The 23,592-nt window shown below is 38.2% G+C and overlaps 1 protein-coding gene across 1 annotated transcript in view; it reads left to right on the top strand.

Moving 5' to 3' along the window:
• Positions 1 to 22,778, top strand: part of GYRA (DNA GYRASE A) — a 30,691-nt gene extending 7,913 nt beyond the window's left edge. Inside the window, exons 8-26 of the mRNA XM_059589697.2 lie at positions 758 to 828; positions 1,680 to 1,788; positions 1,899 to 1,961; positions 4,040 to 4,105; positions 4,253 to 4,341; positions 14,604 to 14,739; positions 15,495 to 15,588; positions 16,508 to 16,578; positions 16,898 to 16,987; positions 18,501 to 18,626; positions 18,708 to 18,865; positions 19,391 to 19,472; positions 19,565 to 19,729; positions 19,822 to 19,923; positions 21,156 to 21,292; positions 21,446 to 21,566; positions 21,669 to 21,723; positions 21,838 to 21,937; positions 22,465 to 22,778. Coding sequence (XP_059445680.1) covers positions 758 to 828; positions 1,680 to 1,788; positions 1,899 to 1,961; positions 4,040 to 4,105; positions 4,253 to 4,341; positions 14,604 to 14,739; positions 15,495 to 15,588; positions 16,508 to 16,578; positions 16,898 to 16,987; positions 18,501 to 18,626; positions 18,708 to 18,865; positions 19,391 to 19,472; positions 19,565 to 19,729; positions 19,822 to 19,923; positions 21,156 to 21,292; positions 21,446 to 21,566; positions 21,669 to 21,723; positions 21,838 to 21,937; positions 22,465 to 22,582 — 1,953 coding nt within the window. The 3' untranslated portion in view covers positions 22,583 to 22,778. The remainder of the gene's footprint in view (positions 1 to 757; positions 829 to 1,679; positions 1,789 to 1,898; positions 1,962 to 4,039; positions 4,106 to 4,252; positions 4,342 to 14,603; positions 14,740 to 15,494; positions 15,589 to 16,507; positions 16,579 to 16,897; positions 16,988 to 18,500; positions 18,627 to 18,707; positions 18,866 to 19,390; positions 19,473 to 19,564; positions 19,730 to 19,821; positions 19,924 to 21,155; positions 21,293 to 21,445; positions 21,567 to 21,668; positions 21,724 to 21,837; positions 21,938 to 22,464) is intronic.
• Positions 22,779 to 23,592: the final 814 nt, after the last annotated feature.

The raw sequence follows: 23,592 nt of genomic DNA, 5'->3' as shown, positions 1-23,592 counted from the left end.
TGTGTTTTCTTTCTTTTCTTCTCTCTCTCTCTCTCTTTTCTCAACAAATTCATTGCTTATAGAAAAGAATGAAATGATGAGACATTCTGATTGTGCCAGGATGATTTGGCCATGTTGTACAAAAGCCAATGATGGGTTTGGCTAAGAAGACTTTTAGTTTGAGGCAGTACAACAATGCCGTGAAAGCCAAGGGGGAAAAAAAGAATTACCAGTCAAGGCTATGACAAAATATGATGACCTGTGGTTTGATAAATCTTCTGGCCTGAGTTGTCTGAACTATTTGGTGTTAAACATTGTTGAAACTCAGCTTATTTGCTTGTTCTTTTGGAACTTCAGGTTGTAATTTTTGAGGGAATTGTAGACTTCACATGTCTTCTAAGTTCTCTCTTTTCTAATAAAATATTAATTTACCTATTAAAAGAAGAAAAACGCAGCATGATTTTGGTAGCCTACAAATTATTGAATTTGTGAGCATGCCATGTTGAAACATGCATGTGTTGAAAGGCAGCAACTGGAAAAGTCAAATTAATTTTTTTTTTTGCCAAGGGGCAATTAACTAGCTTTTCTTGGCATTGAAAAGATAATCTGTTAGTCAAATATCTTTCATTTGCCGAACTAGCTAGATCAAAATAGAGCTGATTTTACCGCAATTTGGTTGTCGTCATTGCTTTGGTTAAGTTAGAACTGATTACATTGTTATTGAAACTGGAACAAATGCATTAACTTGAGTTCTCTAATTTTTTTTTCTTTGTGTTAGCTGCAAGAATTGTTGGAATACATGCCTGGACCTGACTTTCCAACTGGGGGAATAATTATGGGAAACATTGGGTAAGTATAATTCTATTTTTCCTCTGTACGAACACAAGTGATATGCATTAAGATAGAATGTGTCTCTGCTCGTCTTCTCTACAAACTTTAGTGGGGATTACTCTCTCTCTCTTTCCTCTCCCAGTTGTTTTTGCCCCCCGATTTTTTCTAATCTTGTCTAATCCTGCAACGTAAGTTTGCAGAATTTGTCTTAGCTATGTTATATTTGAGTGATTTGAGGACTAATGACTTACAATTGATGTTGGGTTCTGGTGTTGTGTATTCTGTTATATGCTGTTGGGAGACAATACCTCTATTTGCGACCACTCTAAAAACAGGCTTGCTTGACGCGATGTTGAGGTCCATAAAAGACTTGAGTTTGTGTCCCTTAATACTAATTGGTTTAAGGTGGAATGGCAACTCACAGTCCGACAATTGGTATCAGAGCTAGGAACTTATGGAATCGAGTCACAGGAGCATCATCATGAGGGAGAGATTGTTGGGACACAATACTGCTCCCTGTGACCGCTCTAAAAACAAGCTTGTTTTGCGCGATGTTGAGGTCCATAAAAGACTCGAGTTTGTCTCCCTTAACACCAATTGGTTTTAGGTGGAATGGCAACTCATGGTCCGACATATGCATCCATTCTATTGATTGCGATGGTTACACTGTAGTTTGTATGGACGGGGTGGTCAGTGACACCTGTATTCTGTTTTGCTTTCGTTCTTTTGGCTAGAGTCTTCTAGAGTTGTATCATTTGTTTTTTTTTTTTGTTTTGTAAAATTGCTTAGCTTTCCATATGGCTTAATGCTTATTTTAACGTATCCAACTATTTTTGGTGAATGATCTTTTTTTTTTTTTTTTTGTCAAGCATCTTAGAGGCATACAGAACTGGACGTGGACGTATTATAGTGAGAGGGAAAACTGATGTTGAATTGCTTGATCCTAAAACAAAACGAACTGCTATTATTATAAAAGAGGTGATGATCTTGGTCTGCTTTATAGGATTTTGCATGACGTATACACTCATTGTCATCTTGTCATTAAAAAGTTGAACTGGTTGTTTCATTGTCTGTTTTTAATGAAACAGATACCCTATCAGACCAACAAAGCTACCCTGGTAGAGAAGATAGCTGAACTTGTGGAAAACAAGGTAATGCAGTTAGGAAAACTACAATTTGTCTGTCTATCAAATGCAGCATGTGATTGATGATTTTTTTTTTTTTCCCTTTCCTTTTCTTTTTTAAAGGCAATTGACAACCATTCTCTAGTTTTTAGACTATTTGTTTTAGGTTCCACATGGCTTTGTTTGGAACTTGGGTCTAGATGGATATGGAAGGTTAATCCTTTCTTTGACATCTTCAGTTTGGCTCAATTTTCCATTTCAAATATTTTTTCTACTCACTGTACTATTAGCATACCTTACTACAGCTTTACATGTATCAGAATGATGTTTTCTGGGAGAACAATGTCTTTGTTTAATAAGCCATTCATTTTTTTTTAGTTCCAATAAACTTGTGGTGTTCTGTGTGCTATCTATAATTTGCACTCTGAAATAGTCTTTGGACTATTAGATCAGATCAAACTCATACAACTAGTGACAACGTTGAGGATGAAGATAAGGAAGATAAACATCAAGTGTCAATAGAAGAATACTCGTGATAGAACTCTAATATTCAGCTACAGTATTTATCTTGTATTGCTATGATAGAGATTAAGTTAGATATGATATGTTTCTTGTAATTGAGATAAACTCAAGAATGATTATCAATACAAACACTGCCATACCAGTTGAGGTAGGCAGCATTACAAACAATTCTATTTTATCCTATATGGACCAAATGGCATCTCCATGTATCATCAATTTTGGGTGAAGGGTGAATTCACGAGCTCAATCCTGTACAAATTCTGAGTTGTATCTACCTAGAAAAAATGTAATAATTCCATTATAACCTTTCAAGTCATAGTTGATGGAACAAGATAATCTTCTTAATTCTCTATTTTCTTTATTAACAAGGCCAACTTTTTTTGGGAGTGACTCGCTTCAATGGTCGTAAACAAGGCCATAATCTTCTTTTCAAAACCCTCAACATGAAAGCCCCACAATATGACGAATTTCCTTCACTGTATGCAATACTCAGACTAAAGACTTTGTCCTGCACTTTTCTTATTAGCAAACGTGGGGTAGGAGTTCAACGGAATGGGCTCCTCCTCAGAGAACACTTCCATATACAAGCAAGATGCGATTACATTAACAAGAGAATCGCTCCTGTCCCCGCCACTGACATTACATCCATTCATCTCAGCAGAAACAATACCTTTCCCCTTATCTACACTAGCACTGCCCTCTGCAAGTCCTGAGAGGAGGATGGTGGTGAGGAGAGAAAATAATCCAGCAAAGAAACCCGCTTCCCTCCTTTAGCAACAAAAGCCCACTCTAATGTTACAGAAGTTTTGAAGACTGCAAAAGGATGGTTGTGAAACTAAAGTCATTCTCCTTCAATACTCTTTTCTACTAGACAACGACTTAAGACTATCTTAATTTGCTTGGTTTTCATGATTTTCTTGACCTTTTTTTTTTTTGTTCCTAACTAGGTGTATGTCTTATATACTTCGTGTGTACATGGGTTACACATTTTGCACTTTTTAATGATATTTTGATACTTAATCAAAAATTATATTTTTATACTTAGCATAGAAAAATCCAATTTTTTATTTTTATTTTTTATTATTATTATTTATATATTTTTTTTGTTATTGAACTCCAACTTTTAAACTAAGTACAATATCATTCCATTTTTTAATTCTTTTTTTTTGGGCTTGTAAAATAATTTTGTATAAGTGTTTGTTTTTTCAACTATTAAATGTGACATGAGTAAACTTTGGTGTTGTTGCTTTCTCTTGGATTGTCTTCTTTGTAATTTATCTCTAATTGCCTTCAATATTTCTGATATATAGATTGTTCAGTGTTTTTTTTGGTGACGAGGAATCCCTTGCGGGTAAACTCCCGTCACTTGAGCAGGCCCAATCCAAGTACTGTGTCCAAGGATTTGAAAACATGCCAATAGTGTAGGGAGCATACCTACTTGCCTATTTGGTTGGCCCTGTGGGCCAGCATGTTTATTTTTGCTTATTTGTTGCGTTTTGGAATTGGCTATGTTGTTTGCCTGCAATTTTTTCACGTAATAATTTTAATTGGTTCCCAGTTGTAATTAGTTTTCTTTTAAACAGAGTTTAGACGGCATTAGTGATATTCGGGATGAAAGTGATCGATCTGGAATGCGTGTAGTCATCGAGGTTTGTAGAATGTCAAGTGCTGAGATTTTCTGAATATTTACTAGTTGTTGAGGACAATTATTTCGAACAACTCAAATAGGATGGTAAGATCTATTAGTTAAAAACATTCTACTTATTGGATCATGACTCATTAAATCTGTTTTTCAGCTAAAAAGGGGATCTGAACCGTTGCTTGTCCTTAATAATCTTTGCCGCCTCACTTCTCTTCAGTCTAGTTTCAGCTGCAATATGGTAGGGTGAGTATTTTCTCCCCTCACTACAAAATATTGATTGGAATTAAAGGTTTTTCTTTTCTGTTACGCGTCTATTAAGTGAAGCAAATCTGATACTACTCTTCAGTTTTCGATTTATGAATAAAACTTGATTTTACTTGTCCTTTGTATTAAACTTGAGCTTTGTGTACTGGGCCCTCAAAAATTCAATATATTGGCTGGAAATGAGTGCTTTTAATGGGTGTTATGACTTCAGAACTGAATATAACATAGATGAGGTGGAAGTATTTTTTTTCTTCATTGGATCAAAGAATTACAGGTACAAGATGTATGATAGACACACGATATTGTTTATGAACAAGAGCTGTGTGTTGAATCTAAGCACAAAATGTGGCCATTTTGGTGTATTGTTAAGAATTCCTTTTACTGCATTTGAAAATATTAAAGAAGAAATGCCACAGAAAATGTGTGAATCGTGGACAGCCTTTGAGAAATCATTTGAGAATAAGGGCCAAAAGAGTCATTGCTTTGCGGGGGTGTATGGACCCAACAGAGTCATTGCTAGGCGTTTTCTTTGGGAGGAGTTGGCAGGGGTCATGAGCTGTTGGGACGTGCCGTGGTGTATCGGCGGGGATTTCAATGTCACCCTTCATCCTAGTGAAAGGTCGAGGGGAGCTCATTCGCGGTCGGCAATGAGGGATTTTGGTGATTTCATATCGGATCAGGGTCTCATGGATCTCCCCTTAGTGGGGGGGATTTCTACTTGTCTAATAACAACTCTTGGTCTAGGATTGACCGCTTTCTTGTCTCCCCGGAGTGGGAAGCCCGCCATCCAGATTTGCGTCAGAAGAAGATGCTACGGGCCTGCTCCGATCATGCCCCTATTATATTGGACTGTAATTCTCATGCGGGAGGTAAAAGGCCTTTCAAATTCGAGAACATGTGGCTCAAAGAGGAGGGTTTTGTGGACAAAGTGCGCAGTTGGTGGGATTCGTATCATTTCCAGGGCACGCCGAGCTTCATTATTTCCAAGAAGTTGCAAGCACTAAAGGGGGACATTAGGAGATGGAATGCTCAAGAGTTCGGCAATGTGGGGGCTAGTATTAAGGCTCGTATGGAAGATATCAAAGCTTTGGATAGGGTGGAGGAAGAGAGAGGTTTATCCACGGAGGAGATCGAGAAGAGAAGGATGCTTGCTAGGGAGTTAGAAGTTTCCCTCCTTCAAGAAGAAATCAGCTGGAGGCAAAAATCTAGAATCCGTTGGTTGAAAGAGGGTGACAAGTGTACCAAATTCTTCCATCGGATTGCTAATGCCAATAGAAGACAGAACTATATTGAGTCTCTGATCATTCATGGCACTGCTATCTCTGATCAAGAGGCTATTAGCAGTCACATTACTCGATTTTATAAGACGCTCTTCACAGAGACTCTTAGTTGGAGACCGAGGTTGGATAATCTTCATCTCGATATGTTGGAAGGGGAAGAGTCTTCTAGTCTGGAAGTTCCTTTTGAGGAAAGGGAGGTGTGGGAGGTGGTCAAAAAGATGGATAGGGATAAGGCCCCAGGCCCGGATGGTTTTTCTATGGCTTTCTTTCAGGACTGCTGGGAGGTGATCAAAAAGGACATCATGGCTGTTTTTGTGGAGTTCTATGATCGAGGCAAGTTCGAAAAAAGTCTCAATGCTACATTCATTGCTCTTATTCCGAAGTCGCATGGGGCATCCGATCTGAAGGACTTCCGTCCTATTAGCCTTGTGGGGGGGATTTATAAGATTATTGCGAAGGTGTTAGCCAATAGAATGAAGGGAGTCATGAACCGGGTCATTTCCAATCCGCAAAATGCGTTCGTCAAAGGAAGACAGATTTTGGATTCGGTGCTTATTGCCAATGAATGCCTGGACAGCCGGATTAGATCTGGGGATCCCGGCCTCTTGTGTAAGTTGGATATGGAGAAGTCTTACGATCACTTGAATTGGAAGTTTCTACTCTACCTTTTAAAAAGGTGCGGTTTTGGTGAGAAATGGTGCTCTTGGATTGAACATTGTATCTCGTCGGTGAGGTTCTCGGTGTTGATCAATGGTTCACCCTCCGGTTTCTTTGGGAGTTCGCGTGGGGTTAGACAAGGCAACCCTCTTTCGCCTTTCTTGTTCATCATGGCCATGGAGGCTTTCAGTAGGATGATTAATGTCTCTATCAGTAGAGGTTTCATCAATGGTTTCTATGTGGGTGCCAGGGACATTGGGCGGGTTTCTGTCTCCCATCTTCTATTTGCTGATGATACGTTGGTGTTTTGTGGGGCATCATCTGAAAATGTCAGATTTATTAAAGCTCTCATTATTGGTTTCGAGGCGGTCTCAGGGTTAAAAGTTAATCGGGCCAAGTCTGTTTTGGTTCCAGTCGGAGATTCGGTGGAGACGGTTGAGTTGGCTGGTGTTTTGGGTTGTGGTACTAGTTCTTTGCCCTTGAAGTACCTGGGTCTTCCGCTAGGGGCGTCCTTCAAGCAGTTGGCTATTTGGGATGACATGTTGGAGAAAATTGCTCGAAGGTTGGCCCCTTGGAAGCGTTCTTATTTGTCTAAGGGGGCAAGGCTCACTCTCATCAAGAGCACTCTATCCAATCTCCCCACCTATCTTTTGTCTCTCTTTCCCATTCCCATTTCCGTGGTGAATCGTATTGAGAAGATTCAACGGGATTTTTTATGGGGGGGGGTTCAAGGATGAGACTAAGTTCCATTTGGTAAGTTGGCATGAGGTGTGTTCTCCAATTGCTGAGGGAGGGCTAGGGATTCGGAGTTTGCATCTTTTCAATCAAGCTCTCTTGGGGAAATGGTTATGGAGATTTGCAAATGAGGAAGAAGCTTGGTGGAGAAGTATTTTGGTGGCTAAGTATGGGGTGGTTTGGGGGGGTTGGCGCACTAAAGTTCCTCGTGGAACGCATGGGGTGGGGTTATGGAAACACATTTGTGGAGTTTGGAGGTCGTTTCGGGGTCACTTCAGATTAGATCCTGGTGTGGGAGGGAAGGTCAAATTTTGGGCGGATTGGTGGTGTGGTGAGACGTCTCTCAAGGATGTCTTCCCGGGTCTTTTTAATATTGCTTGCAATAAGGACGCTTCCATTGCGGATATCCGAGAGTGTGTAAATGGGATGGTTCACTGGAATGTTACTTTCACCCGCAGTATTCATGATTGGGAGGAGATGGCCTTAGCCTCTTTCTTCTCGCTCTTGTACTCGTCTTTGATTAGGGGGGAAGGGGTGGACCGGATGTGGTGGATTCACTCAAGTAAAGGGAAGTTTGAGGTCCGCTCTTTCTATAGGATGCTTGCCCTTAAGGTTCCTAATCACTTTCCGTGGAAAAGTATTTGGCGTACCAAGGCTCCTTTGAGAGTAGCGTTTTTTGCATGGGCGGCTGCCCTTGGGAAACCTCTCACGTTGGATAATGTTCGGAAGAGAGGCATCGTTGTGATTAATCGATGTTATATGTGTGAGGTGGATGGGGAGTCCGTGGATCATCTTTTTCTTCATTGTGTAGTCGCACGGAAGTTGTGGGATGTTATCTTTTCTCGCTTTAACATGTGTTGGGTTATGCCTAGAAGTGTAAAAGAGATGTTCGCTAGTTGGTGGGCGGGTGGGAGAACGAGTAGTGCGGTGGTTTGGAAGATGGCTCCCCTTTGTCTCCTTTGGTGCCTCTGGAAGGAAAGGAATGCGAGATGCTTCGAAGATGCGTTGAGGAATCTAGAGGACCTCATTCATTTCTTTTTGTACACTTTATTCACATGGACTTCAGGCTGGCTTGCTCCTTTAGTGATCAACTTTTCTGATTTTCTCCTTATATTCTCTTCTTCTATCTCCCCTACTTAGTCGCTCTCTTGTATACTCCCTATGTACTTGGGTTGCGCCCCTCTGCGCTCTTTTAATGCATTATTACTTATCAAAAAGGGCCAAAAGAACTGAGGTAGGCAATCAAAGAATTCTTTTACAGGATATGGAAACAAATATCTAGACCCATTGCAATAGTATAACTGAAAAATTAGAAATTCCACTATTTAGACATATTCAATATGTATCAATTGCATGATACATCTATCCCATTTTTATTTTATTTGCCTAAGATATTAATGGAGGATGGGGGTTTCCTTGTCTTGATGATTAAATGTAGAAGATTGCTAATTACTTACGTATGCAGAAGTCACTGAACATCCATGAAAGCAGAAAAGAAACAATCATTCTGACTTCTAGCTGAAATAATTATGCAGAAAATATTTGAAACCTAGCAACTAAACAATGGAACCTCGTTATTGACCATAGTAATATTTCAAGGAGCCTCTTAATAGGCAGCACAATATCTAGCAAATTCCAGGATTTTCAAAATCTCGTGTTGTTTTTGGTCAGGTTTGCAATTCATAGTACTTTTTGTTAATGGAATGGTTTATCCAACATCTAGAATGGGAGATAAGTCTTCCTAGCAACTTTTTAAAAGTGTTGTCTGGATCCTGTTTAGGCCAGAGGCATTCAGTGAGTGTGGGCCCCATCTAAATTGGCATATGTTTGGTGTCTTCCCGTTGCTTAGTTTCTGGTATGCTTTGGGTAGTTGTTTGCTGTGAAGCAGTTTTCCTAATCGTGGGTGTTGTCTTACATAATAATTTTGATGGTTTAATATCTTAGAGTCAAAGATGGGCAATACGCAACCACTATGTTGTTTGTCATGCAAGACCCTAGTTTAAGAGTTGTATCCTTCTTATTTGTCATGCAGCAAGCTAGCATCCTCCAAGAGCCAGAAAAGGAAGTCTGGGATGACGAAAAAAGTGGTGTTATATTTTTTTAATTATTTGGAATCTCTTGTGGAAGTGCTTGCAACAATGATTTTTAATTTCTTATGATGTATCTTTGGACTTCTGTTGTCAATGACTTCACAGTTTTCCTGTTGCTATTTGGGCATGCACCTGTCTGCATGCATGTGGTGTACTGGTGTGTGTCAATGTGTCTGTGGAAAATCAAATAAACTTGTAGTATGAACTATGGCTTGGAGAGATGTACATATTTCACCCTTCTCAAGATGGTTATGTGCTAGTACATACACTTTTGTTTTTGGATTTGAACAATTGATTTGGTTGCCTTGCAGTTTCTTATGTGTTCTGTTAGAAGAGTTATTAGGGTTAGTAAGTCATTAGGGTTTGAGGGTAGTTTGGTCAATATGATATTTCCCTAATCCTATATATTAGGGTGTTTGTATTAGGTTAAGAATAAGCTGAATAATACAGTAGCCTCCTTTTCTCCCTCTAATCTTCTTGCTACAATCCTATTAATATGGTATTAGAGCCTTAGGGTTTAGTTCCTTGTTCCTTTGTTTGTAGTCTTAGTTTTCCACTGTTGTTTGTTTTGTTTTGGTGAGTGTTCTTCTGGTGGCAGTACCGCCCATGTTGGCTTAGAGTCCACACGGGCAGTGCCTTGAAAGATGTTGTCCATGGTTGAGTTTGAAAAGAAAAAAAAAAGTTTGCCGTGTGTTTTTACGTGGTTTTTGTGGTGTGTCCTACTAGTTTTCTAAGTTTCTAGTATTTTTTGTGATGTTTGGTGCTATTTGTGGTGGCCGGCATGGTTTGTGGTGGTTGGTGTAAGGTGGCTGGCATGTTGCAATGGCCATCGAAAAAAAAAAAAAAAAAAAATTCTGTTAGTGTTGGCGTGGTCTATGCTGTTGAAAAGTTGCTCTGTGGTCGTCGATTGATTTTGTGGCTGTTGTGTTTGGAGTCGCCAGTGTGTTCTGTCTATCTCCGGCGAAGGTTCTTGTTTGATTTTTCAGCAGTATTTCAACTTGGTTTTGGTGTCTCAAGCATGTTCTGCCTGTATCCTGCGAGTTCCGGCAAGACTCGTTAGTTGATCACATGAAATGTGATCGTTGTTAGTTGTCGAGATCCGATTGGCCTTGGTGTTTTGCGGTGAGATCCGATTGGCTATGGTGTTTTGCGGTGGTTTTCAACCCGTTGTTGTCTAGCGAGATTATACCGGCCTTGGTGTTTTGCGGTGAGATCCGACTGGCCTTGGTGTTTTGCAATGGGTTCCGACCAGTCCTTGTTGTTTTCCGGTGAGATCCTATCGGCTGATCGCCTGTTGCAGTTTCTGACGAGTTTTCAATTGGCATTGAAATTTTAGCAAATTTTCTTGTTATTTTTATGGGTCTTTGTATTGTGTGCTCCAAGCTGTTCCAACTTGAGGGAGAGTGTTAGAGTATGTTTTTATGTGTTTTTCATTTGCTTGTTTCTTCCAAGCTGGATTTATATGATCCAGCATGAGGGGGAGTGTTAGAAGAGTTATTAGGGTTAGTAAGTCATTAGAGTTTGATGGTAGTTTCGTCATTATTATTATTTTTTTTTGATAAGTAATATTTTATATCAAAAGCGCAGAGGGGCGCAACCCTAGTACATAGGAAGTATACAAGGGAAACGACTAACTAGAAGAAGAGAAAAGAACAAGAAAATCAAGAAAGCTAATAACTAAAGGAGCGAGCCAAGCCGCTGTCCATGAGTAGAGGGTATGGAAAAAGAAGGCCGTGAGTTCCTCCAAGGATCGCTCAGAATCCTGAAAGCATCTCTCATTCCTTTCTAACCATAGGCACCACACAATGCATTGAGGAACCATTTTCCAAACAACGCCACTCGGAAGGTGAATATGGCTAAATCAGCCTTGGTTCCGGTAGGTGAGGTGGCTACCGGTAGGTTAGGTGAGGTGGCTAAATCAGCCTTGGTTCCACCCCACTCGGAACCAAACTTTGCATCCACTACAATTCTCCACCAAGCCTCTCTCTCATGCACATAACGCCATAGCCATTTCCCTAATAGGGCTTGATTAAAGACTCTCAATTTCCTGATCCCTAAACCACCTTTAGAGATCGGAGAGCATACCTTGTCCCACTTGACCAAATGGTACTTGAACTCTTCGTTGAGACCACCCCAAAGAAAGTCACGTTGAAGCTTCTCAATTCGCTTGGCCACTGAAGCAGGTATAGGAAAGAGAGATAATAAATAAGTAGGAAGGTTAGAGAGTGTGCTCTTGATTAAAGTGACCCTTCCTCCCTTAGAAAGGTATAACCTTTTCCAACTGGCCAACTTACGCTCAACTTTTTCCAACGTATCATCCCAAATGTTTTTGGCCTTAAACCGGGCGCCCAAAGGAAGCCCTAGATATTTCAAAGGCAGGGACGCTATACCACAGCCCAAAACCCCTGCCAATTCTTCCATAATAGCCACCTCACCTACCGGAACCAAGGCTGATTTAGCCATATTCACCTTCATACCTGAGACAGCTTCAAAACAAATGAGAAGAGCTTTAATAGAGCGAATTTGGTCCCTATTTGCCCCACAAAATACCAACGTGTCATCTGCAAATAAAAGATGAGAGATGGTGACCCTCTCAGGCAAATTGGCTCCCACAGAAAAGCCCGAGATACGTCCATTATCAATGGCGGCAGCAATCATCCTGCTAAACACCTCCATAATAATGACAAACAAGAAGGGAGACAATGGATCCCCCTGCCTTACCCCTCGAGAACTTCTGAAGAACCCTGAGGGAGTACCATTGATCAATACAGAAAAGCGTGCAGTCGAAATACATCGTTCAATCCATGAACACCATTTCTCCCCGAAACCACATCGCCTGAGAAGATACAATAGAAACTTCCAATTTATATGATCATAAGCCTTCTCCATATCCAATTTACAAAGCAGCCCTGGTTCCCCTGAATTGATTCGGCTATCCAAACATTCACTTGCAATAAGGACCGAATCCGTAATTTGCCTGCCCTTCACAAAAGCATTTTGAGGCTTTGAAATCACCCTATCCACAACCCTCCTCATCCTATTAGCGAGAACTTTAGCAATAATCTTGTAAGTCCCGCTTATAAGACTTATAGGACGGAACTCCTTAAACTCGGAAGCCCCGGGCACCTTTGGAATGAGAGAAATGAAAGTAGCATTAAGACTTTTTTCAAACTTACCACGAGTATGAAAGTCTGAAAATACCGCCATAATGTCTTCCTTAATCACCTCCCAGCACTCTTGAAAGAAAGCCATAGAGAAACCATCCGGACCTGGTGCCTTATCTCTGTCCATGCCTTTAACCACCTCCAAAACCTCCTTTTCATCAAAAGGAACTTCTAGCTGGTTGGCCTCATCCGCATTCAACATATCAAAAGCAAGATTGTCCACCCTAGGCCTCCAATCACAACGTTCCGAAAATAAGGACTCGTAAAATTGCACCGCCTGATCCTTGATGAGGTCTTGGTTAGAGGAAAGAGATCCATTAATGGCTATGGACTCAATGGAGTTGCATCTACGATTAGAATTGGCGATCCGATGAAAGAACTTAGTGCACTTGTCCCCCTCTTTGAGCCACCGAATCCTGGATTTTTGTCTCCAACTAATTTCTTCTTGTAAAAGAGAGATCTCCAATTCCCTAATAACCACCCTTTTTCTTTCCTTCTCTTCTTCATCTAATTCCCTCTCCTCCTCCAATCTGTCCATGTTCTTCAATTCTTCCGCTTTCTCTAAGCATCTTGCACTTACATTACCAAATTCCATCTCATTCCATCTTTTAATGTCCTCCTTTAACGCCTTAAGCTTTTTGGCCAATATAAAACTTGGAGAGCCAAAAAAACTATAAGACGACCACCAAGCCCGTACCCTATCGACAAAACCAACATTTTTCAGCCACATGTTTTCGAATTTAAAAGGCCTCTTACCCCTAATCATGGCGTCACAATCAAGCAAAATGGGGAAATGATCCGAACATAGTCTAAGCAACCTCTTCTGTAACACACCAGGATATTTGATTTCTCATTCTGGAGAGACTAGGAAACGATCAATCCTAGACCGTGAGTAAGAATTAGACCAAGTGAATGTACCTCCAGCCAAGGGAAGATCCATGAGCCCCTGCTCAGAAATGAAATCCGAAAAATCCGACATTGCTCGTGTGAGACGTGCTCCCCCCGCCCTTTCACTAGGAAAGTGAGTGACGTTGAAATCACCACCAATACACCACGGCACCTCCCACCAACTGATGAGACCAGCTAACTCTTCCCATAAACGATGTCTAATGGAATCGAAATTCGGACCGTAAACCCCCGCAAAGGCCCAAACAAAATCATCCTCCACATTCTTGAACGAGCAGGCTGCAACAAATTCCCCCACACAAACCTCAAGCTTCGTGACCACCCTTCTATCCCACATCAATAAGATTCCACCCGAAGCTCCTCTAGCTGCCACAAAGCACCAGTCTGCATACGCACATCCCCACAAATTTCTCACAAAACTCCTGGAAATATACTCCATTTTTGTCTCCTGAAGGCACACAATGTCTGCCTTCCATTGTCTGAGCATGTTTTTCACCCTCAAACACTTATTGCCCTCATTGAGCCCCCTCACATTCCAAGAGATTATCCTAGGCTTCATGGATAATCTCTTTGTGCCCTTCCCTTCACCCTAGCCCTGCAACTATTACCATCATAATTGATAGAACTTACCAAATTATTAAGTTCCCTTGAGCCTTTTTTTCCCCCATTTGAGATCATTCCTGCTCCTTTCCCTTCATTTTCTGCAATAATAGTCGCAAACAACTCCAAAAGCTTCCCTTCAAACCCATCGCATGAGATACCCACAACATGACTAAATTCCTCCACCATTTTCAAGACCTTGTCAGTGGGTTGATTCCCCTTTTTTCCTTTAAGTCCCAATGTTGGACAGCTTAGAAGCGGACTGTGATCCTCCCCTTCGAAAATTGCCAACTCCCATCCTGCCAGTTTCGTCATTATGATATTTCCCTAATCCTATATATTAGGATGTTTCTATTAGGTTAAGAATAAGCTGAATAATACAGTAGCCTTCTCTTCTCCCTTTAATCTTCCTACTACAAATCTATTAACATGTGCAATTGTTGATCTTTACAAACTTACACCTGATATATCTACAGAAAAGTTGAGGGGGAAAGTAAATTTTGTGCATCTAGTGTTGAAATATGTTTAAAAGAAGGTAGTCCAAAACCAGCTAATGTAAGTAGAGAAAAACCAATTGGTGCCAACAACAGACCTGCAATAAGACTCCGGCCTTGAAGAAGATAAAAGAAGATATTGAGTGTTTTAAACCACAGAAAGATTGCTTTCTCTTTGCACATGTTTCTTGATTTGCTGCTTACTAATTTTTTCTATAATTTATTTGTACTGATTTCTGCTTATTGTGCATTTCTGCTCAAATGATATGTCATAATACATTGTTTGGATTTGCATGATGTTTAACTTTTTCACAGAATTCTTGATGGACAACCGAAGCTGATGGGTCTGAAGGAACTACTGCAAGCATTCTTAGATTTTAGATGCTCTGTTGTCGAGAGACGCGCTAGGTTTAAGCTTTCACAAGCACAGGAAAGAAGACATATTGTCGAGGTATGCTGGACTTGTCTTACTACATCGTTGCTTAAATTATCTTGCCAACAAATAATGTGTTTGGGCTTGTCTGTGTGCGAGCTGTCCGTGCCTGCTTGTGTGCATGCATGTGTGTGTTTTAGCCTTAAAAGGAATGAGAGCATGAGATGACTTATTCTTATTTTTTCAGACTGCATTTGAAATGAATCTACCTCTTTATTATGTCTATGTTGTGAATCTCATTGACTTTATTTGTGCTGTTTACTGGCTCCATTTACCAAGTACTTTGTGTGTGTGTGTATCAGTGTGCCTTGAGAACAGTTGAGAACTTGAGATGATTTCATTATTTTTCATGTTGCATATTAATGAATGGATCTATTCATTATTTATATCTTACAAACGCCTGTTACTAAATTTTTTTCATGTCATGGTACCAGTCTACCCAAATTATATGGTCCTTCAAATTTGAAGTATCTGAAATTGACTGGGGAACAAACATATATATTTTTTTCCTCGTTGCATATTAATGAATGGATCTATTCATTATTTATATCTTACAAACGTCTGTTACTAAATTTTTTTCATGTCATGGCACCAGTCTACCTAAATTATATTGTCCTTCAAATTTTAAGTATCTGAAATTGACTGGGGAACAAACATATATATATTTTTCCAGGGCAGCTGGGAACCAAAAATTACTTTATAGGTAATGAATTTGCCTTTCATCAATTGTTTCAGTTATTAAGATTTTTTTTTTTTTAATTGTGTATACTTAGGGTATTGTCGTGGGGCTTGATAATTTGGATGGAGTTATTCATATAATAAGGCAAGCTTCAAGCAATGCAATTGCATCTGCTGGTTTAAGAAATGGTGAGTTTAGTTTCTCTTTTTCCTCATTCTTGATCTTGCCCTTCTGATTTTAGCTTTCCTCCCCCGCTCCTGTTTCGGTGAGTGCAACTTAATTATAATTAAATTCAGTTTATGCCTCATTAAGTAATCAATGTCTTCTCCAGACTTCCATTTGCTGATATACTATATAACTGAAAAGGCAGAAAAACTGAGTCTATGATAATTTTGCATTATTAACTAGAATGTCTTTTCTTGACAGTTCTTTCCCATTATCTTGCTATAGTCCATGTAGCCAAAGGCTTAGCTGGGCTCTTCCTTAAGTGCTTGGTGGAGGCAACACATCAAACCATGCCTCAAGACCCTTGAGGCTGTCTTGAGGCATGGCAAATGCTAGAGTTGTTTAAGCATAACAAGTGTAGCAATTTTTCAATATTTTTGGGATAGTTATTCTTTTCGTGCCCCAATGAACTTTATAGTTTTGAGATACCTATAAAGGTGTATAGCAATATAAGGAATAAATGGTCAAAGGATCAAAGTAAACCTATAGGAGAATTTCCAAGGTTTGCTTTTTAAGCCATGACGAGATTCAAGTAAAACTTGGTGCTTCCTACAAATTTTATAGATCATGTTCTGGGCTTTGCATTCTGAAATGCCAAGTTAAGGGCTAAAAAATGGTAGAGTTCATGAATGGACTGTGAAAGTCCTATCAATGGTGATTTTAATGCTAAAATAATGATAGCTTTGGTTGCTAATGTTAAAGTAACTCATGAGCGTACGAAAAGTTCCGTAGCGAGCTTCCAAGCATCAAGCTTATGCATGTTAGCTTGATTTGCCTGTCAGTTGTATCATTTAACAGATACTATCTTTAAGTTTGTTTTCGTACTATTTTCTTTCTTTGTTTTCTCCTATTCACTCAGAGTCTATCCTTTACATGGTGCAGAATATAATCTATCTGAGAAACAAGCGGAAGCTATACTGGACATTAGTCTAAGAAGACTCAACCTTCTTGAGGTGCTTTGTGGTTCTGCTAGTTATTAATTTCTTTCCTTTTTGCTAGAGTTTTATCAAATCTCTTTATGATTGGACAGCTTCTGGAACTTTTAAATTTTAGGAGTTTCTATTTTTCTTATTTCTATGGGTGTACCGCTTTTATACAATCCGTGTACTAGGTTGCACCCCTCTGGTGATTTTTTCTAAGATAATCTAACTACTTTTTCGCTGAACAAGATTTCTTAGGTTGTTTAATATTATAATTATTATAATTACAGTGGTATTTTGCTTTAATTATTACATAAAATCGTTACAGATATTTATTCTCCTTATTGTGCAGAGAAAAAAGTTCGTTGATGAAAGTAAATCCTTGATGGACCAAATATCTGAATTAGAGAAACTTTTATCAAGCAGGAAGCACATATTACAGGTAGACATTATAATAAAGGCCAAGTCATATTCTGTTTTATGTAGAAGAGTACGTATGCTATCAAATGTAAATGCTAGGTTATTTGTATGTATCTCTTACTTTTGGTGATTCTGGGTCTTCGCCCAAGTTTATAACTCTGGCACTGGGTCACATTTCTCTGCGCCACTTTGTGTTGTTCTAGTTAATGAGCTTCAAACTTAACCTAAATTGTATGTGCTCTAACATTGCAATTTTTACATTTCATCTTTGTCTGCCAACGATATGTACAATTTCTTGTCATTATTTTGATACCATGTGCTTTGATTAGTCACCATCTAGATTTTCGATGGCTTTTAGTTTTTGTGGTTACAAGTCTGTTGAAATAGACCCTTTGCTTTGTGTGTGTCATCTGCTTTTGGGTATCTAGTTTCTTCCTATTGTTATATTGTTATCATGTTTATTTTCCTTCTTTCGATTTGGCAAGGACAATGTCTTTCTAACAAAGAGCTTACACAATGTATTTATTTTGCTCCTCTAATTGCTCATTATGTTCTCTCTCTCTCTCTCTCTCTCTCTCTGCTGTTTTCATCTGTCCAAGCTCTTTTTTTTTTTTTTTTTTCCTGCTTGCTTTTACGAATTTTGGCTATATTCTATTGAAAATTCAGTCCCTCCACCTGCCCCTTCTTTCTTTTGTTTTATATATGATGGGCATTGCAATCTCTTTTATCATTAGCTAGGAAGCAGTGGTTATAAGCTAGTGTTATGTTGGTATAGATATATAATGCGTCAGTCATGCCAATTTGAGAGATATACTAACAGTACAAACACAGCAGAACATATCCCATAGTTCAACCCATGTAACCTCGTTACTTTGAACTCTTTCTCTTTTGCATATGTATTACTAAAATGGGTAAAAGTACATATTTGGTTAATGATATGCCATTGACAGTGTTCATGTATGCTTTGATTGGTGTGGAACAAACATTGGAAACTTGAAATTGAACATTTGTTTCTAGAAATACTTGGGCGGTGGTGTAATATTATAAAATAAATACTACCAAAGAAATAAATATTTTTCTGAGATCTATACATATAGTTGTCTACAACTTATTCTTGAGTTGATGATATGTGGTACTGCTGTGTTTATTTTTTATTTTTTTATTTTTTTTTCTCGGATACATCAGAGCATTCAATTTGAAATCCAAAGGTTAAATTTCAAAGTGACAACAATGGATGTGCATAACATGCTAACTAATTGTCAATGAAGTTGAAGAGCTAAAGAGAACCTTCAGTTACGAGATCAGGAGCCTAAGAAAATCTCGAGCAAGCATGCCCATCCCATAGAACTAAATATTCTTTTTTTTTTTTCCCCCTCTTCTTCCCTAACAGCTTGGTGATGTTTCTACTTATGTATTAGTGTTGTTTGGATATGCTTGAGTCAATTGTTACAATTGCTATAATAAAAACTGTGACCCATTTTGAAATACTTTACTGACCCCCCCTTCCTGTCCCCATGTTTTCTTATTAATATCAGGTAATAGAGCAAGAAGCAAATGAACTGAAAAACAAGTTTTTCAGTGCAAGGCGTTCGATGTTGGAGGATACTGATAATGGCCAACTTGAGGACATCGATGTTATTCCGAATGAAGAAATGCTTTTGGTACATAAGAACATTATTCTCATGAAGCCAATTCTTTTGTTTTGGAAATAGATTTGTCTCATTTTATCATATATTTTTCAGGTGCTTAGTGAGAAAGGTTATGTTAAGCGGATGAAACCTAACACCTTTAATCTTCAAAATCGTGGAACAATTGGTAAATCCATTGGAAAGCTAAGGGTAAATGATGCAATGTCAGACTTTATTGTTTGTCATGCTCATGACCATATCCTATATTTCAGGTACTAATTTTTGATAAGTAATTCAATATCAGTAAATAGAACAGTGGGGCGGAACCCTAGTACACAGGAAGTATACAAGATAACCTCCTAATCAGTGAGAAAAAGGTGAGATGTTAGCTGGTTCAATTGTCCTGAAGCAGTTTCAGGAGTTTATGTAAGATAAATCAAGATTATGTGAAGATATGCAGTTGCCTTTAGCTTGGAGTTTATCCCTGATTACTATAATGACTCCTTACAATGTCCCTCCATAAGCTTGTATCTTCAGAGCAAATATTAGTTCTCCCTTCTGCTTTCAAGTTAAAGATAGTAAGCTGGTTAAAACATATTGTTCAGACTTGGGGACTTGCTTTTTAGATCATTGCTAATTTATGATAAATGTTGTCATCTGACTCCAGATACTCTGATCCTGATTGTTGCCCCGCTTATTTATTCCATTCTCCATTAGGATTGCAAATCTTTATTGCATTTGCACCTCATGTGGTGACTTTTAGATATAGGAAGCATTACATGAATTTCTTTTTGCAGTGATAAGGGAATAGTGTACTCAGCTCGTGCATATAAAATTCCGGAATGCACCCGGAATGCTGCTGGCACACCACTTGTTCAGGTATTCACATTATCGGTCTCCCTTTTATTAGTGATTCTTTCTGGTAATTGCTAAATGCCTCTTTTTTTTTTCTTTTTTTTTTTGTGGGGCAGATCTTATCTTTAACTGATGGTCAGAGGATAACATCTGTTATTCCTGTTAGTGATTTTACTGGGGATCAATTTTTACTGATGCTTACAATGAATGGCTACATCAAGAAAGTATCTTTGAATTCTTTCTCATCCATCAGGTCAACAGGAATCATAGCAATTCAGTTGGTTTGTTCTCTTCTTTTATGCTTTATTCTTGCATGTTGGTCAACAATTCCTTATGTGATTTTATTTCCAGGCCTCATACATTAACTTGACAGGTTCCTGGTGACGAGCTAAAGTGGGTTCGTTGTTGTACAAACGATGACCTTGTTGCCATGGCTTCGCAGAATGGAATGGTCACGCTAAGTTCTTGTGAGATTGTATGTTATTTTACATTGCCTTCTCTTTTAATTATAAGCTGGAAATCTGTTCAAACTAATATTGTATTTGGAACGACCTCTATCATCATCATTATTATTATTGTTGTTGTTGTTGTTATTTCTTACTCTCTTGCCGTGCTAGTGCTTTTGTGGCCTATATACAGTTAAATCTTTGCCTCACACCAGGAAATATTATTAAATTTGAAATACTGTAATATTTAAAATATTATCCCTGTTTTGAAGCTTTAGGCGTGATCCATTTCTTGGTTGGTTTAAGTTCTAGGAGCTTTTTTGATTTATTTCAGGGATCCTTCGTGTGTACTTCCCATGTACTTAACTAATGTTTATATAATAGAAGTGAATAACTATTAACTAAGTCTATTCCCGCATTTAATTAATTCTTTAGTTTTAATAGCGAGTGTTTGACTGTCTTGAATTGATTCATTATTGTTTGCATATTAAGACATCTTCAGACGCAGCAAGAAGAGTAGATAACTATTCTAGTCCATGCTCGATAATGCAAAAAGGAATCACTTTTCTAGTTGGTCCATGCAATACAGAGGTAGGTTCAGCCATAAAGAAACAGAAAACATGCTAATGATCATGATGTGTTCACAGTCAATACATGAAGACACCACAGGTTTGTTTTAAGTGACCATGAGATACTAGGGGTGCAAATTCAGGATAACTTAAAGACACCACAGGTCTGATTTCTGATAATAAGTCGGAAAAGCTGCATAGCATGACTCTTAAATTCTATCTGTAATAGCCCACAGCAACCCTGAATTGTAGCTATTGATCACACCAATCCTTTTTAGTGTAAACCTCGCAAGCTCATTAAAATTCACATGAATTATGAAAGATCTGAAACAATGCCATAGATTATAGAAATAAGATTTAGACAGCTATCCAAGTGGGCTAGCTGAGCTTTCTGGGTCTTGGATTGCTGTTTTGGAAGCTCCTGCTTCTCGTCATGGTAGAGAAGAACTCAAGTGTTATGCTGCTCATCCTTGTTTATTTAATAAATTTCTTGATGGGAATAAATTACAGGAACTTCACTGAATTTCTTGTTGCAAGTCTCTTCCTGCGATTTTTTTAGTCATATCATAACATAGATCATGATTCTTATTGCTATTATGCGTCCCTGATACTGTTCTTCAATTCCTTTTCTGCATATTTATACTTCTCACAATTCACTAGTGTATCCTTTAACTTCCGTTTTTGTTGCTCAGATTCGAGCGCAAGGCAGAAATACAAGGGGTGCAGTGGCCATGAGACTAAAAGGAGAAGATAAGATGGCAAGCATGGACATTATACCAGCAGCTATACGGAAAGACTTGGAAGTGGTGTCAGAAGCTAACCCAAGAAGGTAATTAGTTATCGTTATTCTGGATATTTGTTATCTGTAATTTACTAATTTGTAATTAGCATCATGTAAGAATTAAGTGTTGGTAGATCAGTTAGACTTGACAATTAAGGATTGGGCATTTTATCTTATACTTCTAATAATGTATTTCCACAGTGCTAAACGCCTCAAAGGCCCATGGCTGTTGTTTGTTTCCGAAAGCGGTTTTGGGAAGCGAGTGCCCTTGAGCAGCTTCCGTTCATCAGCTTTGAATAGAGTTGGTTTAATAGGATACAAGGTATCTGGAATATAATATTATCTTCCTGATTCAAACGTAAGACTTTTTAGTTCAAGTGCCATAGTAGCTTCTCTTATGGCCTTTCCGCTGCCCTGATTTCAGTTTTCAGCAGAGGACCGCTTGGCAGCAGTCTTTGTGGTTGGATTTTCCTTGTCAGGTAATGTTATTGGTATTCCTTGAAGCTAATCTTCTGGTATCTATGTTTATTTTTCGTCACGCTTTGTAATGAAGCTCCATATATTATATACATTTTATCATTATAAATTAGCAGAAGATGGAGAAAGTGATGAACAAGTGGTTCTAGTTAGCCAAAGTGGTACAGCCAACAGATTTAAGGTTCGGGATGTTTCAATACAGTCTCGGTATGCAAGGTACATATGTTGTAAGATTTATTGTATTCTGAAATACATATGCTTTGAAAAACTTGTCTGCCTTTACAGAAATGGGAAATTACTTTTATTAATGATGTGTCACTGCAAGTTCACCCCTCCCCACTAAAACCATTTTCTTACCTAAATTTATATGGGTGGTGTCCTTTTTCTGTTTTCCAATGACATAACACATTTTATGTGCTTCAAGAGGAAATTAAGAAAATTTCTCTGACAAGTCCCCCCTTCTATCCCTTGTGCTGAAACCAATAATTTTGTATTTTTGTTGTGACATGCTGTCCATATATCTCCCTAAATGGACTTCAACTTTAAGCTCAATTTAGTTGTTTGAAACAATTAGGATGATAATTACGAAGCTTTACCTTTTGTTATTTAGTATTTTTGTAGTGGAAGTACTAAGATGTGATCCACTTCGGATATATGGTCAACAAATCCTTATTTTGTGTATCAAGTAGTTAATTATTGCCATGATCATGACTTAGATTTCTTAAAACAAATATATTCTGCAGGGGAGTAATCTTGATGCGGCTGGATTATGCTGGAAAGATCCACTCTGCATCATTAATCTCAGCAACAGAAGCTGAGGCTGATCAGGAAGAATTTGAAGAAGCTGCAGTCCATGCTTAAGGATAACTGGGAGAATCTCTGCTAATTCTAATGGCAGCTAAGCTCTCATGTAAATGACCTGTGCAAGTAAAATGTTGTTTATGTCGCAATACCATCATTGGTAGTAGAACAATTTTGTACATGCTGTAATTTTTTTGTACCATTTCCGTTAATGACAATGTAGTTTCTCAATTGCTCAAGTTGGGTGAAATTTCAATTTCATTTGTGCAAGAATGGATGATCCAATTTCTCTCTCAAGGGTCAGCTTGATATTCTATATTTAAATTAAATGATTTAGATTTTGTTATCTCAATGACCACCATCTGATACAATCTTTTGGTGGCAATTACTCTAGAATGTGTTATTCTAGAGTAATAATTGGGTTTCATTGTATCGAGAATAATTTTATACAATCCTCTTAACACGGTAAGAAAAATGAAAAAAATATATTCTAAAGAAATTGTTGTTGCTAATTGCTATCGAGCCTTGAAGTTTGAATTTTTGCCTTAATAATTTTCCCTTTTTAATTTGAACTACTTCTCAACATATAAGATTGGTGAAGTTTTAAATAAATTTTATCCATAAGGTTTTTCAATTTAAATTCAAATGTTTAAATAAATTTCAGACTCTCTGTTACTAATTTTTGTTTAATTGGACGGAAATTATGCCAAGTGCGTCTTACATAAAATTTTGATACCCTCTATTCTAATTTTGCCATAATTAAAACATATGAAATTACATAATTATTTTTATTAAAACCTATAAAATTGAAGGTAATTATGTAATTTTATAGGTTTTAATGAGAGCAAAATTGAAATAGAGGGCATCAAAATCTCACGTGGGATGATTTCTGTCTAATTAGACGGAAATTAATAACGGTGAGTCTGAATTGAAAATTTTAAAAATATTAGGGGGTACATTGCCAATTTTTAAATATTAGGGTTCAAATTAAAAAATGCCTGAAATTTCAGGGGTAAAGTGAATTTAACCTTAAATAAAAATTAATTTTATCTAATTAATGATCAATTTAT

This window comes from Corylus avellana, chromosome 4, assembly GCF_965113065.1.
Source record: "Corylus avellana chromosome 4, dhCorAvel1.hap1.2, whole genome shotgun sequence".
NCBI classification, from domain to species: Eukaryota; Viridiplantae; Streptophyta; class Magnoliopsida; order Fagales; family Betulaceae; genus Corylus; species Corylus avellana.
This window is presented reverse-complemented; position numbering and strand designations above follow the sequence as displayed.